At 51.7% G+C, this 19,579-nt stretch overlaps 1 protein-coding gene across 11 annotated transcripts in view; it reads right to left on the bottom strand.

The window, feature by feature from the left end:
• MYCBP2 (MYC binding protein 2) overlaps positions 1-16,041 on the bottom strand; it is a 342,387-nt gene extending 326,346 nt beyond the window's left edge. For 10 of the 11 annotated variants that reach the window (XM_085852542.1, XM_085852550.1, XM_085852551.1 and 7 more), the window contains exon 1: positions 15,589-16,041. In XM_085852542.1, coding sequence (XP_085708668.1) covers positions 15,589-15,707 — 119 coding nt within the window. In that variant the 5' untranslated portion in view covers positions 15,708-16,041. The remainder of the gene's footprint in view (positions 1-15,588) is intronic. The other variant, XM_085852549.1, reaches the window with a different exon arrangement.
• Positions 16,042-19,579: the final 3,538 nt, after the last annotated feature.

Genomic DNA, 19,579 nt, shown 5'->3' with positions numbered 1-19,579 from the left:
GTACACTGGTGCTCATTTTGCCGACCTCGGAAGGATGACAGGCTGAGTCAACCTCCTGGTGTATTTTAATTCAGCAGCCAACGGGGCTTGAACTCAGGACTCTAGGATCCCAAGCCACCACCCTAACCACGAAGTCAACACCAGGCTTAGCTACATTTACCAGTATAAAAGCAGAAAAAAAATGTTGTTGAAGGACAACGTCAAAAACCATTCACATCAAGACTGAGCCTTTAACAACTAGAATGGGCACTCATAGAGCGCATACCTTCGCCGCCACTACTTTTTTTGTTCTTGGTATGAGTGTGGGGAACTGGTTTGATATGAATGGTCTTATGACACAAACCACATATCTATAATGTCATGACCCCCCCCGACTTTCGGGGGCTACGGACTAAACAACAATCAACTCACGTCGTCTTGGCGAGTCTTCACTCGCAAGCTCAGTGAATACAACGTTTCAACAAGAGAAGGTAATCTCGTTTGATGCTGGTTTCATGCAAATCGAATAAGAATTGACTGAGTTATGCCGAAAACCGCATATTTTTCAAGGGTGTGACCCCCCCCCCCGACATTTTACCCCAACCGGTGACATGTGTTATGACATCATTGTGTCACAAGATTGGGCATTAAATTCTGAACATTTTGGTGCTGGGTTCATGTAAAGCGGACAAGAATTGACCACGTTATGACAAAACCGCATATTTTTCAAGGTCGTGACCCCCCCTGACCGGTAACAAGAGTATGGGTGTCATTGTGTCATATTGCATATCACAAGATGAGGCATTGAATTCTGAACATTTTGGCGTTAGTTGCATGCAAATTGAATAAAAATTGACCGTGTTATCGTAAAAAGATGATTTTGACCTTTTCGTGACCTTGACCTTTGACCCAAACGATCCCAAAATCTAATTGAATGCTTCCTGGCTAATAACCAATCATCCCACCAAATTTCATGCAATTCGGTTTAATACTTTTTGAGTTATACGAATCACAAGATTACAAATAAATAAATAAATAAATAAATAAATAAATAAATAAATAAATACACGCCGACCAAAACATAACCTTTCGCAGAATGCGAAGGTAATAACAACGCACAGCCAGGTATATAGCTTATAGTGGATCTGAGAATAAATGATACCGATTCAGATTTAAAAAGCAACTGGAGATTCAGAACACCTCATGCCATGCAGCCTTGAGATGCAGTGCCCGCCCATGGAACATCTACACCCCTTTTCCAATTTTTCACCTTTTGTTGCCTTGTCACCTGTAATTAAATTGCAATAATTCAGACTTTTTCCACCTATATTTACACATGGTAACCCACAACTTCCGAGGGAAAAACAAATTACACAAATATCAGAAAATTAAATATTATACACTAGAATATCTTGGTTGGATAAGTGTGCACCCCCCTGAGCTAATACTTGGTGGAAGCACCATTGACAGCAATTACAGCCGAGTCTGTTGGAATAGGTCTCCACCAACTTTGCACATCTTGATTGGACAACATTTACCCATTCTTCTGTACAAAACTGTTCAAGCTCAGTGAAGTTGGGTGGGGAAGGTTGATGGACAGCAATCTTCAAGTCATGCCTCAGATTTTCCATTGGATTTCAGTCAGGAGTCGAACAAGGCCACTCAAGGACATTTATATTTTTATTCCTTAGCCACTCCAGTGTAGCTTTGGCTGTGTGCTTCAGGTTGTTGTCATGCTGAAAGGTGAACTTCCGTCCCAATTTCAGCTTTCTTGCAGAGGCAGCAGGTTTTCCTCTCGGAGTTTTGTGTATTTTGTTCCATCCATTTTCCCTTCTAACCTGACAAGTGCTCCAGTCACTGCTGATGGAAAACATCCTCATAACATGATGCTGTCATGACCATACTTCACAGTAGGGATTGTGTTCTTTGGTTGATGTGCTGTGTTGGGTTTGCACCAAATGTAACGTTTTGCATTTAGGCCAAAAAGTTCCATCTTGTCTTCGTCAGACCAAAAAACTTTTGCCACATGACTTCAGAATCTCTGAAGTGTTTTTTTCATACCTCAAACGGGACTCAAGATAGGCTTTTTTGAGTAATGTTGTCCTCCTTGCAACCCTACCGTACAGGCCAGACTTGTTGAGTGCTTGCAATATTGTCATCAAGTACACACAGTGACCAGTCTTTGCCATAAAGGCATGCAGCTCTTTCAAAGTTGCCATTGGCCTCTTGGTGGCCTCTCTAATCAGTCTCCTCCTTGCTTTGTCATCCATTTTGGAGGGACAGACCGATCTAGGCGGAACCATGCGCCTTCCACTTCTTAAAGATTGTCTTGACTGTGCTCCAAGGGATATTCAAAGCCTTTGAAATATTTTTATACCAATCCCCTGATCTGTGCCCTTCCACAACTTTATCCCAGAGGTCTTTTGAAAGCTCCTTAGTGTTCATGGTTGAGTCTTTGCTGTGAAATGCCCTACCCAGCAGAGCAAACCTACAGGAACAGCTGATTTTATTCTGAAACAATCGGAATCATTAAAATTATGACAGGTGGAGGCCAATTAACTTGGTGTGTGATTTTGAAGGTGAATGGTTACACCTGAGCTAATTTACAATTGCTATTCTATGGGGGGTGAACACTTATCCAACCAAGATATTCTCGTTTTGTATATTTAATTAATTTTCTGAAACTTGTGTAATTTGTTTTTCACTTGGAAGTTGTGGGTTATGATGTGTAAATAAAATTGGAAAAAGTCTGATTTAATGTAATTTAATTCCATGCTATAAGGCAACAAAACAACAACAAAATTTATCCCTGTGTCATAAGAGGCGACCAGGGTTGCGTCAGGAAGGGCCTCCGGCGTAAAACATGTGCCAAATCACTATGCGGATCATACAGATGATCCGCTGTGGCGACCCCGAACGGAAGAGGAAGAAGAGTAAGAAGAGTAAGAAGAGTAAGAAGAGTAAGAAGAGTAAGAAGAGTAAGAAGAGTAAGAAGAGTAAGAAGAGTAAGAAGAGTAAGAAGAGTAAGAAGAGTAAGAAGAGTAAGAAGAAGAAGAGAGCTACAGGGCAACAAAAGGTGAAAATTTTGAAAGGAGGTGTAGACTTTCTATGGACACTGTAAATATCATAATAATACAACTAGAAGCGAATTATAATACAACAAAAACATGGGCAGAGTCTATGAATGGCAAATTTGATCGGTCGTGATGATGTAAAATGCTGTAATATTTTGTCCAAGTACTGCTCAACAGGTTTTTGAAAGTGCTAAAGAGGCGATTTGTGTTCTCGAGTGTTTAAGTATGTCATCAACTGAAATAAAATAATGAATTTAAAGGTCATAGAAAATAAAATAAACCAATGTCACCCGCAGGGTGACCCGTATCTTGCCAAAAGGTGACCACGTGTGACTTCTTTAAGGTCACACTGAGGTGAACAGAGCTGCTATCCACCAGGAGCGACTCCTTGAGGAATATCTGCCTACGAGAGATTCCGATGAGAATCGTTCTACAGAGTAACCATGAAAAATATGCCTTTGCCTCATAACGTCACCAAATGACGTTATAATGTCTCAAGCTTGACATATCTAGAAAGCACTCAGAGGTGTTCAATTTAAGGTACTACACGATATGGTTCCTAAAACTTGAAAATTTGACCCTGGGGTCAAATATGTTTGACCTCAGGCGCTAACCATGAAGGTCAAGGCCAATCGCCACTAAAAATTAATCAGCTGAGCGCCAGACCATGAACTATATTCCCATGAAGTTTGAAGACGATCCGATCAAAATTACTCAAAAAATAAGGGTTTCATCGACTACCCTGATTTGCGACAGTAACCTTGACCTTCAAATTTTGTGCACTGAAAGGGACCTCTATAGGCCTCTGATATGCGGTTACAAAAATTTCCAATGATAACTGTGCTCTGCAGAATTTTTATACGTGATTACAAACAAACAAACAAACAAAAAAAAAAAAAAAAAAAAAAAAACAAGCTGACTAACATATCTTGCAAAAACTTCGTTTTGGCAAGATAAAAATTCAGAAGTTTATCGCTGTTAATGCAGCATCTTATACATATATACATCCATCGGGACCACACTGTGCAGAGCGTTGGTGCTGCCTAAGCAGTCTCCTTGGCTATTGGGCACAATTATGGTGGGCGCCACTCCGACACAGGATACCAGCAAGCTGGCACTTATTTTGCTAACCTTGAAAAGATGACAGGCAGAGTCAACCCCACCTGGTATTAATTCAACAGCTGAGTGGGATTTGAACTCGGGATCCGAGGATCCTAAGCCCACCACCCGAACCATTAAGCCAACACCAGGCATATCTTATACACCACCTTATTTAATACATTACATGAGTTCTTCATGCCCATTTCTGCCCTTTGTTTCTCCTCATACAACTTCATTTATAAGGGATGAGGTCTAATGGCACCAAGCTTCTGCCATGCCTTGACCACCATACTTCTCCACCTCCCTCTGTCCTCAACCAACTCTCTCCACTCTCCAACCATCCCTCCCTTATGGATGGATATCCCTCCTCACCCAATCCTCCCATCTCAACCTCTTTCTACTCTCCTCTCCTATCTCTCTCTCTGCCATTCTCAATGCCCCCATCCGCACCGAGTGTCCAGCCCATCTCAGCCGACATTTCATCAATCTCCCTGTCAAGCTCTTCTGCAAACCAAACTCCTCCCTCAGTTCATCCATCCTCCTTCTATCCACCCTCTTCACTCCCACAATCCTCCTGACCCAGTTGTTCTCGCAAACCTGCAGTTTCTGTTGTCTCTCTCTCAGTGCCACAGTTTCCAAGCGGCAAAGGTAGGCTGGTGGTACACACAACATCAGAACCTTACCTTTTAATTTTATTGATATCTTTAACCTCCGCCATCTTCGAAGATGGAGGTTACTGTTTTCACCCCTTTCTGTTCGTTTGTTTGTTCGTGAACAGTATTACGGAAAAACTCCTCGACGGATTTTGACGAAACTTGGTGGGGGGGGGTTAGGTATGGTCCAAGGATCATGCCATTAAATTTTGGGCTTGGTCCCCCCCCCAAAAAGAATTGTTAGAGAATTTTTTTTTTTTTTGCATTTCTACATGTTTGAAGTGATTTCCAAACCCACCCTCCCCCAAAAATAGAGAAATATATTTTTTTTGCATTTCTACATGTTTTAAGTGATTTCCAACCCCCCCCCCAAAAAAATTGTTACCCCCCCAAAAAAATTTTGTTAGAGAAAATTTTTTTTTTTTTGCATTTCTACATGTTTGAAGTGATTTCCAACCCCCCCCGCAAAAAAAAATTGTTAGAGAATTTTTTTTTTTTTGCATTTCTACATGTTTGAAGTGATTTCCAAACCCACCCTCCCCCAAAAATAGAGAAATATATATTTTTTGCATTTCTACATGTTTTAAGTGATTTCCAACCCCCCCAAAAAAATTGTTACCCCCCAAAAAAATTTTGTTAGAGAATTTTTTTTTTTTTTTTGCATTTCTACATGTTTGAAGTGATTTCCAAACCCACCCTCCCCCAAAAATAGAGAAATATATTTTTTTTGCATTTCTACATGTTTGAAGTGATTTCCAAACCCACCCTCCCCCAAAAATAGAGAAATATATTTTTTTTGCATTTCTACATGTTTTAAGTGATTTCCAACCCCCCCAAAAAAAATTGTTACCCCCCCAAAAAAATTTTGTTAGAGAAATTTTTTTTTTTTTGCATTTCTACATGTTTTAAGTGATTTCCAACCCCCCCTCAAAAAAATCGTTAGAGAAAAAAAAAATTTTGCAACTTTTTTTTTTCAACAAAATTTCGACTTCTCTTTTTTGCATTTCTACATGCTTTAAGTGATTTCCAACCCCCCGCCCTCCCCCCAAAAAAATGGAGAAAAGAACTATAACTCTGTCAGCACTGTTGACATCAGATTTAATGAATAAGATATAAGGTTCACTTGAGTGACCCAGCAGTATTGGCGGCGGAGGTTTTGCACTCTCCCGAGTGCTCCCCCTCTAGTTCTCTCTGCCATTACTTCCACCCTCCATCACACATTCACACCCACCTGAATACTCCTCCACACCTCTGCCACAGACTTACCATCCCCAGTTACTGTTCCTCCCAGATACTCAAACCTATTTCCCTGCCTGATCTCCTTCCCTTCTAACCTGATATTCATTTATTTTATTTTCTCTGCTGCCTGGCCCACATCACCTCAGTCTTCTCCATATTCATCTGCAGCCCATGCTTCCAAAACGCCTCCTTCCACGACCCCAGTCCCTCCTGCATCTCCCACCCACTCTCCACCGCAACAGCCAGATCATCCGCATACAACATCCTCCCATAATACCTCTCAAGCTCAACTTCCTCCTTACGAGGTCCATCACCATGATAAATATGAGTGGGCTGAGAGAGATTCCCTGCCTCAAACCAATGTTTATGCTGAACTCCTCAGACATCTCAGGACCAACCAAAACTATTCCCTTTGTTCCCTTGTACATCCCCTTCCACCAACCTGACTTCTGCTTCTGGCACTCCCATCCATCCATCTCAGTGTCGCCATCACCGTCTCTCTCGGGACAGTGGTGTAGGCCTTCTCCAGGTCCACAAATCCCAATGCCATCTCATCTTGCACCTACAACCTCTTCTCCACCAGCTGTCTCAGTGAGAACACCCCATCCGTCATTCCACTACCCTTTCTAAACCCCTGCTGCTCTTCTCTGATCTCCATCTCCAACCTCTTCCTTATCCTCCTGTCCAGAATTGTTTCCAGCACCGTCATCACATGACATAGGAGCATAATGCCCCTGTACCTCTTCAGATCTTGAGCATCGCCCTTCCAATTCCATAAAGGCACAATTAACCCTGTCCTCCAATCCTCTGGATGCGAACCCTCGCTCATAGATTCAACAACCTCTTCGTCCAACTGACTCAGACTTCTTCCACTTCAATTATCATCTATGTCTGGCGCTCTTGACTGGCTCAGACTTCGTCCACTGCACACCTCATCAATGCCTGGCACTTTTCTGTTCTTCATCCTTTCCAATGCCGTCTGCACTTCCTCCTCTGTGATCTCCACCAACTCCACATTCCCCTCTAAACACAGTAGGTAGCGCCAGCTCGTCGTTGCTTCCTTCCCACTTCAAAAGCTTTTTGAAATATCCTTCCCACACCTTCAATACTGCCACCCTCTCTGTCACCAGCCTCCCACCACCATCCTTAATCACCTCTCCCCCCACCCCCCTTTAATGTCCTTACCATCCTCATCCCTGTCATGAGCCAATTTCTATATCATCTTACTCCCAACATCCTCTTCCATTTCATTTGTCACCTTATCCACAGCTCTCCTTGCTGCTTTCTTATTCTGCCCATACAGGTGCAGCATCCCCACATCTGGCTGCCTCCACTTTATTGTTCTTTTTTTGTATACACCGTTGAGGTTCGTATGAGAGCCAACACACAGAACGTACAACAAGGGGAGCAGGAGACAAGAGGGGTGGGAGAGGGAAGGAAAAAAACAGTGGGGAACAAGACATGAGGAGATCTGTGGAAGGGAGAGGGATGGGGTTGGGTACACAGAGTAAACAAGATGGACACTACAGGGAATTATTCATCTTCTCCATCCTCTTCCAAAACCCCCTTTTCACCGACTGCCTTTGCTACCTCCTCCGTCCACCATACCTGGTTTCTATCCCTCCACGATGCACCGTTTCCTGACGTCCGACAACACAAAATTTCTGCAATTCCCTGAAACACCTCTCCATACTTCTCCACTCTTCCAAAACCTTCCGCTTCTTCACTAAGTTGCTCATACCTAGCCCTCAACCTCCTCTTGTACTCCATGAGGACGTCTCCCCGACATTTGACCGACCTAATAATCTTCTGAACCCTGCTCTTAACCTTCCTCTTTTTCTTCATCTGTACCACAAACACCACAGGCTTGTGCTGGTTGGTAGCATGCTCTCCTGCCACTGCCTTCCAATCGTTAACCCTCCACAAATGTCACTTCCTTTCCACAACAAAGCCAATGTTCCATGTTGTCAACTCCTGTAGGCAATCAATCTTGTGACTCCCACTTTTGAAAGAATGAACCAGCAATGGCCATCCCATTCCTCACCATCAGCTCAACCAGCTCTCAACCCTCTCCACTCCTCGTTCCCCAACAAAATTTAACTACTCTTTCCCCGGCTCCGCTACTCCCACATGCGCGTTAAAGTCCCCTGCAATGCACAGCATCACCTCCAGCTCAACCATTCCCATCATCCTCTCCAGTGCGTCCCTGAATTCCTGCTTCTCTGCCCCAGGCCTTCTCGTTTGTGACCCATATACTGACATAACACAAACCATTTGCCTCTGTACCAACCATGGCATAACTATCCGCCCCTCCCATCTCTCCACTCTGACAACCTGTTTGCTGATCTCTTGCAATATTATTCCCCCGTAATACTCCTTCCATCCCCACCCTCGTGCAACAGCTTGTATCCTCCTATCAACCTCCTCACCTTGTCTCCTTTCCATTTGGTCTCCTGCACACACATTTCAAACTCCTCTGCATCATCTCCACCACTTCCACAACTTTGAGCCCTCTCCCCCACCCCACCCCCCCTCCCCCATTGATCTCACATTCAAACTACCAAACCAGACCTCACTACTGAGTTGCTGCCTGCCTGACAGAGCACATACCATCTTGGATAATTTGGGATGTTCAGGTTATCAATTTGCAGTGATGCCCTGGCTGACCTGCTGGACCGACTACTCGAGCCAGCTGTCCCCTTTATGATGTCCTTAAAAACAGTAACATTCAGGTTTGGAATGATTTTAAACTGTGTTTGACTGCCAGACAAGCAGACAGAGTAAAAACATAGGGGCAATACCCCTGGGTGCTCACCTGGAAGCAGCTGGATAAGAAAACCAGGGAACCAATGGTAGGCATGGATGACCCACAAAATATTTAACAGAGAAGAAAATAAATACCGATGGATTTTTTTTTTGAATGCAGTCAACAAACTTTGGTACATCACGGGTGATGAAGGTTTTGGTCAAGTTTCATCGAAATTGTGTGTGGTTTCGGAGAAGAAAGCAAACACATATTTTGACAAACCAACGCTGCCCACTCCATATCCCTTCAAATCCCGATTACTTTTTTCATGTTTTTTTATTTTAATGTAGTCCTCCTGGCAGGGTCACCCCGTGTAACGCAGTCCCCCTGGCAGGGACATACCGTGTAACGCAGCCCCCTGGCAGGGTGACGCCGTGCAACGCAGTCCCCTTGGCAGGGGTTAAGCAGTGTAACGCAGTCCCCCTGGCAGGGTGACGCCGAGTAACGCAGTCCCCCTGGCAGGGGTGACGCCGTGTGAGGCAGTCCCCCTGGCAGGGGTGACGCCGTGTGAGGCAGTCCCCCTGGCAGGGGTGACGCCGTGTGAGGCAGTCCCCCTGGCAGGGGTGACGTGGGGTGACGCCGTGCAACGCAGCCCCCCTGGCGGGGCGACGCCGTGTAACGCAGCCCCCCCCTGGCGGGGGCGCGACGCCGTGTAACGCAGTCCCCCATGCAGGGTCACGCCGTGTAACAGTCCCCCTGGCGGGGGTCACGCCGTCTGGCGCAGTCCCCCTGGCAGGGTCACGCAGTCCCCCTGGCAGGGTCACGCCGTGCAACGCAGTCACACTGGCAGGGTCACGCCGTGTAGCACAGTCCCCCTGGCAAGGCCACGCCGTGTAGCGCAGTCCCCCTGGCAGAGTCACGCCGTGTAGCGCAGTCCCCTTGGCAGGGTCATGCAGTCCCCCTGGCAAGGTCACCCCGTGTAACGCAGTCCCCCTGGCAGGGACATACCGTGTAACGCAGCCCTCTGGCAGGGTGACGCCGTGCAACGCAGTCCCCTTGGCAGGGGTTAAGCAGTGTAACGCAGTCCCCCTGGCAGGGTGACGCCGAGTAACGCAGTCCCCCTGGCAGGGGTGACGCCGTGTGAGGCAGTCCCCCTGGCAGGGGTGACGTGGGGTGACGCCGTGCAACGCAGCCCCCCTGGCGGGGCGACGCCGTGTAACGCAGCCCCCCCCTGGCGGGGGCGCGACGCCGTGTAACGCAGCCCCCCTGGCGGGGGCGCGACGCCGTGTAACGCAGCGCCCCTGGCGGGGGTCACGCCGTCCGGCGCATTCCCCCTGGCGGGGGTCACGCCGTCCGGCGCAGTCCCCCTGGCGGGGGTCACGCCGTCCGGCGCAGTCCCCCTGGCGGGGGTCACGCCGTCCGGCGCAGTCCCCCCTGGCGGGGGTCACGCCGTCTGGCGCAGTCCCACTGGCGGGGGTCACGCCGTCCGGCGCAGTCCCCCTGGCGGGGGTCACGCCGTCCGGCGCAGTCCCCCTGGCGGGGGTCACGCCGTCCGGCGCAGTCCCCCTGGCGGGGGTCACGCCGTCCGGCGCAGTCCCCCTGGCGGGGGTCACGCCGTCCGGCGCAGTCCCACTGGCGGGGGTCACGCCGTCCGGCGCAGTCCCACTGGCGGGGGTCACGCCGTCCGGCGCAGTCCCACTGGCGGGGGTCACGCCGTCCGGCGCAGTCCGCCTGGCGGGGGTCACGCCGTCCGGCGCAGTCCCACTGGCGGGGGTCACGCCGTCCGGCGCAGTCCCCCTGGCGGGGGTCACGCCGTCCGGCGCAGTCCCCCTGGCGGGGGTCACGCCGTCCGGCGCAGTCCCACTGGCGGGGGTCACGCCGTCCGGCGCAGTCCCCCTGGCGGGGGTCACGCCGTCCGGCGCAGTCCCCCTGGCGGGGGTCACGCCGTCCGGCACAGTCCCCCTGGCGGGGGTCACGCCGTCCGGCGCAGTCCCCCTGGCAGGGTAACGCCGTGCAACGCAGTCCCCCTGCTAGGGTCACGCCGTGTAGCACAGTCCCCCTGGCAGGGTCACGCCGTGTAACGCAGTCCCCCTGGCAGGGTCACGCCGTGTAACGCAGTCCCCCATGCAGGGTCACGCCGTGTAACGCAGTCCCCCATGCAGGGTCACGCCGTGTAACGCAGTCCCCCATGCAGGGTCACGCCGTGTAACGCAGTCCCCCATGCAGGGTCACGCCGTGTAACGCAGTCCCCCATGCAGGGTCACGCCGTGTAACGCAGTCCCCCATGCAGGGTCACGCCGTGTAACAGTCCCCCTGGCGGGGGTCACGCCGTCTGGCGCAGTCCCCCTGGCAGGGTCACGCAGTCCCCCTGGCAGGGTCACGCCGTGCAACGCAGTCACACTGGCAGGGTCACGCCGTGCAGCACAGTCCCCCTGGCAAGGCCACGCCGTGTAGCGCAGTCCCCCTGGCAGAGTCACGCCGTGTAGCGCAGTCCCCTTGGCAGGGTCATGCAGTCCCCCTGGCAAGGTCGCGCCGTGTAATGCAGTCCCCCTGGTAGGGTTTCCCCGTGTAACGCAGTCCACCTGGCAGGGTCGCGCCACGTAACGCAGTCCCCCTGGCAGGGTTGCGCCGTGTAACGCAGTCCCCCTGGCAGGGTTGCGCCGTGTAACGCAGTCCCCCTGGCAGGGTCTCGCCGTGTAGCACAGTCCCCCTGGCAAGGCCACGCCGTGTAGCGCAGTCCCCCTGGCAGAGTCACGCCGTGTAGCGCAGTCCCCTTGGCAGGGTCATGCAGTCCCCCTGGCAAGGTCACCCCGTGTAACGCAGTCCCCCTGGCAGGGACATACCGTGTAACGCAGCCCCCTGGCAGGGTGACGCCGTGCAACGCAGTCCCCTTGGCAGGGGTTAAGCAGTGTAACGCAGTCCCCCTGGCAGGGTGACGCCGAGTAACGCAGTCCCCCTGGCAGGGGTGACGCCGTGTGAGGCAGTCCCCCTGGCAGGGGTGACGTGGGGTGACGCCGTGCAACGCAGCCCCCCCCTGGCGGGGGCGCGACGCCGTGTAACGCAGCCCCCCTGGCGGGGGCGCGACGCCGTGTAACGCAGCCCCTCTGGCGGGGGCGCGACGCCGTGTAACGCAGCCCCCCTGGCGGGGGCGCGACGCCGTGTAACGCAGCGCCCCTGGCGGGGGTCACGCCGTCCGGCGCAGTCCCCCTGGCGGGGGTCACGCCGTCCGGCGCAGTCCCCCTGGCGGGGGTCACGCCGTCCGGCGCAGTCCCCCTGGCGGGGGTCACGCCGTCCGGCGCAGTCCCCCTGGCGGGGGTCACGCCGTCCGGCGCAGTCCCCCTGGCGGGGGTCACGCCGTCCGGCGCAGTCCCCCTGGCGGGGGTCACGCCGTCCGGCGCAGTCCCCCTGGCGGGGGTCACGCCGTCCGGCGCAGTCCCCCTGGCAGGGTAACGCCGTGCAACGCAGTCACACTGGCAGGGTCACGCCGTGCAACGCAGTCACACTGGCAGGGTCACGCCGCGTAGCACAGTCCCACTGCTCGGGTCACGCCGTGTAGCACAGTCCCCCTGGCAGGGTTGCGCCGTGTAACGCAGTCCCCCTGCTAGGGTCACGCCGTGTAGCACAGTCCCCCTGGCAGGGTCACGCCGTGTAACGCAGTCCCCCTGGCAGGGTCACGCCGTGTAACGCAGTCCCCCATGCAGGGTCACGCCGTGTAACGCAGTCCCCCATGCAGGGTCACGCCGTGTAACGCAGTCCCCCATGCAGGGTCACGCCGTGTAACGCAGTCCCCCATGCAGGGTCACGCCGTGTAACGCAGTCCCCCATGCAGGGTCACGCCGTGTAACGCAGTCCCCCATGCAGGGTCACGCCGTGTAACGCAGTCCCCCATGCAGGGGTCACGCCGTGTAACGCAGTCCCCCATGCAGGGTCACGCCGTGTAACGCAGTCCCCCATGCAGGGTCACGCCGTGTAACACAGTCCCCCTGGCGGGGGTCACGCCGTCTGGCGCAGTCCCCCTGGCAGGGTCACGCCGTCTGGCGCAGTCCCCCTGGCAGGGTCACGCAGTCCCCCTGGCAGGGTCACGCCGTGCAACGCAGTCACACTGGCAGGGTCACGCCGTGTAGCACAGTCCCCCTGGCAAGACAACGCCGTGTAGCGCAGTCCCCCTGGCAGAGTCACGCCGTGTAGCGCAGTCCCCTTGGCAGGGTCATGCAGTCCCCCTGGCAAGGTCGCGCCGTGTAATGCAGTCCCCCTGGTAGGGTTTCCCCGTGTAACGCAGTCCACCTGGCAGGGTCGCGCCACGTAACGCAGTCCCCCTGGCAGGGTTGCGCCGTGTAACGCAGTCCCCCTGGCAGGGTTGCGCCGTGTAACGCAGTCCCCCTGGCAGGGTCTCGCCGTGTAGCACAGTCCCCCTGGCAAGGCCATGCCGTGTAGCGCAGTCCCCCTGGCAGAGTCACGCCGTGTAGCGCAGTCCCCTTGGCAGGGTCATGCAGTCCCCCTGGCAAGGTCACCCCGTGTAACGCAGTCCCCCTGGCAAGGACATACCGTGTAACGCAGCCCCCTGGCAGGGTGACGCCGAGTAACGCAGTCCCCCTGGCAGGGGTGACGCCGTGTGAGGCAGTCCCCCTGGCAGGGGTGACGCCGTGTGAGGCAGTCCCCCTGGCAGGGGTGACGCCGTGTGAGGCAGTCCCCCTGGCAGGGGTGACGTGGGGTGACGCCGTGCAACGCAGCCCCCCTGGCGGGGCGACGCCGTGTAACGCAGCCCCCCCTGGCGGGGGCGCGACGCCGTGTAACGCAGCCCGCCTGGCGGGGGCGCGACGCCGTGTAACGCAGCGCCCCTGGCGGGGGCGACGCCGTGTAACGCAGCGCCCCTGGCGGGGGTCACGCCGTCCGGCGCATTCCCCCTGGCGGGGGTCACGCCGTCCGGCGCAGTCCCCCTGGCGGGGGTCACGCCGTCCGGCGCAGTCCCCCTGGCGGGGGTCACGCCGTCCGGCGCAGTCCCCCTGGCGGGGGTCACGCCGTCCGGCGCAGTCCCCCTGGCGGGGGTCACGCCGTCCGGCGCAGTCCCCCTGGCGGGGGTCACGCCGTCCGGCGCAGTCCCCCTGGCAGGGTAACGCCGTGCAACGCAGTCACACTGGCAGGGTCACGCCGTGCAACGCAGTCACACTGGCAGGGTCACGCCGTGCAACGCAGTCACACTGGCAGGGTCACGCCGCGTAGCACAGTCCCCCTGGCAAGGTCACGCCACGTAGCGCAGTCCCCCTGGCAGGGTCACGCCGTGTAGCGCAGTCCCCCTGGCAGGGTCATGCAGTCCCCCTGGCAAGGTCGCGCCGTGTAATGCAGTCCCCCTGGTAGGGTTGCCCCGTGTAACGCAGTCCACCTGGCAGGGTTGCGCCGTGTAACGCAGTCCCACTGCTAGGGTCACGCCGTGTAGCACAGTCCCCCTGGCAGGGTTGCGCCGTGTAACGCAGTCCCCCTGCTAGGGTCACGCCGTGTAGCACAGTCCCCCTGGCAGGGTCACGCCGTGTAAAGCAGTCCCCCTGGCAGGGTCACGCCGTGTAACGCAGTCCCCCATGCAGGGTCACGCCGTGTAACGCAGTCCCCCATGCAGGGTCACGCCGTGTAACGCAGTCCCCCATGCAGGGTCACGCCGTGTAACGCAGTCCCCCATGCAGGGTCACGCCGTGTAACGCAGTCCCCCATGCAGGGTCACGCCGTGTAACGCAGTCCCCCATGCAGGGTCACGCCGTGTAACGCAGTCCCCCATGCAGGGTCACGCCGTGTAACAGTCCCCCTGGCGGGGGTCACGCCGTCTGGCGCAGTCCCCCTGGCAGGGTCACGCAGTCCCCCTGGCAGGGTCACGCCGTGCAATGCAGTCACACTGGCAGGGTCACGCCGTGTAGCACAGTCCCCCTGGCAAGGCCACGCCGTGTAGGGCAGTCCCCCTGGCAGAGTCACGCCGTGTAGCGCAGTCCCCTTGGCAGGGTCATGCAGTCCCCCTGGCAAGGTCGCGCCGTGTAATGCAGTCCCCCTGGTAGGGTTTCCCCGTGTAACGCAGTCCACCTGGCAGGGTCGCGCCACGTAACGCAGTCCCCCTGGCAGGGTTGCGCCGTGTAACGCAGTCCCCCTGGCAGGGTTGCGCCGTGTAACGCAGTCCCCCTGGCAGGGTCACGCCGTGTAACGCAGTCCCCCATGCAGGGTCACGCCGTGTAACGCAGTGCCCGTGGCAGGGTGACGCCGTGTAGCACAGACCCCCTGGCAGGGTCACGCCGTGTAACACAGTCCCCCATGCAGGGTCACGCCGTGTAACAGTCCCCCTGGCAGGGTGACACCGTGTAGCACAGACCCACTGGCAGGGTCACGCCGTGTAACACAGACCCCCTGGCAGGGTCACGCCGTGTAGCACAGACACCCTGGCAGGGTTACGCCGTGTAGCACAGACCCACTGGCAGGGTCACGCCGTGTAGCACAGTCCACCTGGCAGGGTCACGCCGTGTAATCGTTAACCCAGTGATGTTCCTGATGACTCGATGAGTGTAGTCCGAAACAAACGAAAACATCATATTCACCACATAAACCACACAAACGCTCCTTCACTGCGTATTGATGTCCGAGTCACCACAGAATTTTCAAGTCAAGAGATACAAAATGGCAAACGAGGACGACTCTCACAAGAATACACATTTTAAAAGGGTGAAGTGATTGTGTGTCCGTGCGCACACAGGCCCCACTCGCTGATCACTCCACTCGACACGTCCTGTTCTCTCTCTCAGGCCGTCCACGCCCGGCTCCCTACCTCGTTCCGGGTTCCACCGACGTGAACAGTCGCTGGTACGACGCTCCGAGCTCCGAGGCCGACAGGAGCGGCCATAACGCTGCTCCCAAGCCGCCCTGCCAGGCCGTCTGCGCGGCCATCTTCCGCGTCGACTCGTCCGTCTCTTTCCAATCACGTCTCCCTTTCTCTGCGCCTTCCGCGCCTCATATCCTGCTCTCGCACCCTATCGTTCACTCCCTTCAATCCCCTCCTTTCGCCCCTCCCCCGAACCATTCGCTCATCCTCATCTTCCCCTCTTCACTCCCATCCTTAAATCACGCGCACACATCCCCTTTTTCACGTTCCTTCATCTTTCACCTCATCGCTCCCTTTTTTTAACGACCCTCCGGTTCCACGTATCCGTGTTTCTGACAATACGACAGAGCGGATATTGATTTGAGCTTTTGTTTCTCATGCGCGAGAGAAACAATATAATGCAATGATATCACGTTCGGGACGCGGACCCCGCCCGAGGTTTGCTTTCTACGGTGACGTCATCCACGTCGTGCGTCATCAAGTCGCAGCGCGTGCTTCACCGGAGAAAACCCAAATCATTGTCGAAAAAGTGAAATTTGTCCTTCATTACCGAGCTGTTGGTTGGACGTACAACGGGCCAAAGGACGTCCACTTGCGAGAGACGAAATGGAATAAAATAAGAAAACAAAACGATTGTTGGAAATGAGGTTGGCGGGAAGCCGGGTGAAAGAAGTAAAATATTCATCCCTCCATTAGTGCGTACGTAATAAGTATATGCTGTATTGTGGTGAAGTGACGTCACAGCGCCACCTAGCGTTTGTTCATGGGAAAGCTCGGCAGACACGTTTTTCCGATCTCAAAATGCAAAGCCCGTCCGCGTCCGCTTTGTACTCATAACTAAACTTGATCAAAACGACACTTGTACATTTTTAGGTCATCTCTTCGAGCATGACCTAATAATATGGGTGTCGATGTCCTTCGATCCTCCGTCCGTCCGTCAGTCCACAATGAAGTTGAAGCGGGAGATCTGGTAATTAATGATCCTGATAGAGGTCGATGAGACGTACACGATGGTATGACTTTCAAGGTCACCGAAGGTCAAGGTCAAGGTCACGAGGCCTTTTAAGTTGCGAAAATGACGATTTTCAAAATCTATCTCCTCCTACATTTCTCAAGGAATCTTTAATTTGATTGTGGCATATGAATCTATAGGACAATATCTAAATTTGGTCGGGTCGGATTTTCGATATTCGCTTTCATTTTCGTGTCACATGACTTAAAAGTTAGCAAAAAATGCGAAAATGACGATTTTCAAAATCTATCTCCTCCTACATTTCTCAAGCAATCTTGAATTTGATTGTGACATATGAATCTATGGGACAATATCTAAATTTGGTCGGGACGGATTTTCAAATTTTGCTTTCGTTTTTGCATCACGTGACTTCAAAGTTTGCAAAAACTGCCCTACCTTCAGGAGGCTATATATTTTCTCGCAGAGATGACCATCACTCCCGCACGGGTGTATTTTTTAGGTCATCTCTTCGAGCATGACCTCATAATATGGGTGTCGATGTCCTTCGATCCGTCCGTTCACAATGAAGTTGAAGCGGGAGATCTGGTCATTAGTGATCCTGATAGAGGTCGATGAGACGTACACGATGGTATGACTTTCAAGGTCACCGAAGGTCAAGGTCAAGGTCAAGGTCACGAGGCCTTTTAAGTTGCGAAAATGACGATTTTCAAAATCTATCTCCTCCTACATTTCTCAAGCAATCTTTAATTTGATTGTGGCATATGAATCTATGGGACAATATCTAAATTTGGTCAGGTCGGATTTTCGATATTCGCTTTCATTTTCGTGTCACATGACTTCAAAGTTAGCAAAAAATGCGAAAATGACGATTTTCAAAATCTATCTCCTCCTACATTTCTCAAGCAATCTTGAATTTGATTGTGGCATATGAATGTATGGGACAATATCTAAATTTGGTCAGGACGGATTTTCAAATTTTGCTTTCGTTTTCGCGTCACGTGACTTCAAAGTTTGCAAAAACTGCCCTACCTTCAGGAGGCTATATATTTTCTCGCAGAGATGACCATCACTCCCGCACGGGTGTATTTTTTAGGTCATCTCTTCGAGCATGACCTCATAATATGGGTGTCGATGTCCTTCGATCCGTCCGTTCACAATGAAGTTGAAGCGGGAGATCTGGTCATTAGTGATCCTGATAGAGGTCGATGAGACGTACACGATGGTATGACTTTCAAGGTCACCGAAGGTCAAGGTCAAGGTCAAGGTCACGAGGCCTTTTAAGTTGCGAAAATGACGATTTTCAAAATCTATCTCCTCCTACATTTCTCAAGCAATCTTTAATTTGATTGTGGCATATGAATCTATAGGACAATATCTAAATTTGGTCAGGATGGATTTTCGATATTCGCTTTCATTTTCGTGTCACATGACTTCAAAGTTAGCAAAAAATGCGAAAATGACGATTTTCAAAATCTATCTCCTCCTACATTTCTCAAGCAATCTTGAATTTGATTGTGACATATGAATCTATGGGACAATATCTAAATTTGGTCAGGACGGATTTTCAAATTTTGCTTTCGTTTTCGCGTCACGTGACTTCAAAGTTTGCAAAAACTGCCCTACCTTCAGGAGGCTATATAATTTCTCGCAGAGATGACCGTCACTCCCGCACGGGTTTATTTTTTAGGTCATCTCTTCGAGCATGACCTAATAATATGGATGTAGATGTCCTTCGATCCGTCCGTCCGTCTGTCCATTGCGAAAATGACCATTTTCAAATTCTATCTCCTCCGCCATTTCTCAAGCGATCTTGAATTTGATTGTGGCATATGAATCTATGGGACAATGTCTACATTTTGATTGGGCCGGATTTTCGATATTCGCTTTCGTTTTCATGTCACGTGACTTCAAAGTTTGCAAAAAATGCAAAAATGACAATTTTAAAAATCTATGTCCTCCTACATTTCTCAAGCGATCTTGAATTTGATTGTGGCATATGAATCTATGGGACAATATCTAAATTTGCTCAGGCCGGATTTTCGATATTCGCTTTCGTTTTTGTGTCACGTGACTTCAAAGTTGTCAACAAATGCGAAAACGACGATTTTCAAAACCTACCTCTTCCTACATTTCTCAAGCGATCTTGAATTTGATTGTGGCATATGAATCTATGGGACAATATCTAAATTTTGATCGGGCCGGATTTTCGATATTCGCTTTCATTTTCATGTCACGTGACGTCAAAGTTGGCAAAAAATGCGAAAATGACGATTTTCATGCGAAAATGACAATTTTCAAAATCTATCTCCTCCTACATTTCTCAAGCGATCTTGAATTTGATTGTGGCATATGAATGTATGGGACAATATCCAAATTTGGTCAGGCCGGATTTTCGAAATTCGCTTTCGTTTTTGTGTCAAGTGACTTCAAAGTTAGCAACAAATGCGAAAATGACGATTTTCAAAATCTATCTCCTCCTACATTCTCAAGCGATCTTGAATTTGATTGTGGCATATAAATCTATGGGACAATATCGAAATTTTGTCGGGCCGGATTTTCGATATTCGCTTTCGCATCACGTGACTTCAAAGTTTGCAAAAACTGCCCTACCTTCAGGAGGCTATATATTTTCTCGCAGAGATGACCATCACTCCCGCACGGGGGTAATTTGTTTCCATTTGTGTTCTCCACAATATCGTAATAAAGCTTTGCTGAAAATTTGATGACAAAAAGGTCAAATGGTTAAATTTGAATTTCAGATCAATTGGATGAAAATTGATGGTTTTATGTCATGCTGACCTTTGACCTTTTGATCTGATTCTTAATTTGCCTTCTCCATATTCTCATCATAAAGATTTGTTGAAAATTTGAAATAAGAATTTCAGGTGAATTCGATGAAAATTTATGATTTTCGGTGATGCTGAACTTTGACCTTTTAACAAAATTATAATTGGTCTTCTCCAT

This window comes from Eptatretus burgeri, chromosome 13 (assembly GCF_056783735.1).
Source record: "Eptatretus burgeri isolate ZD-2024b chromosome 13, Ebu_testis_v1, whole genome shotgun sequence".
In the NCBI taxonomy this organism is placed as follows: domain Eukaryota; kingdom Metazoa; phylum Chordata; class Myxini; order Myxiniformes; family Myxinidae; genus Eptatretus; species Eptatretus burgeri.
The sequence above is the reverse complement of the archived record's forward strand: the minus strand, read 5'-3'. Positions and strand labels throughout refer to the sequence as shown.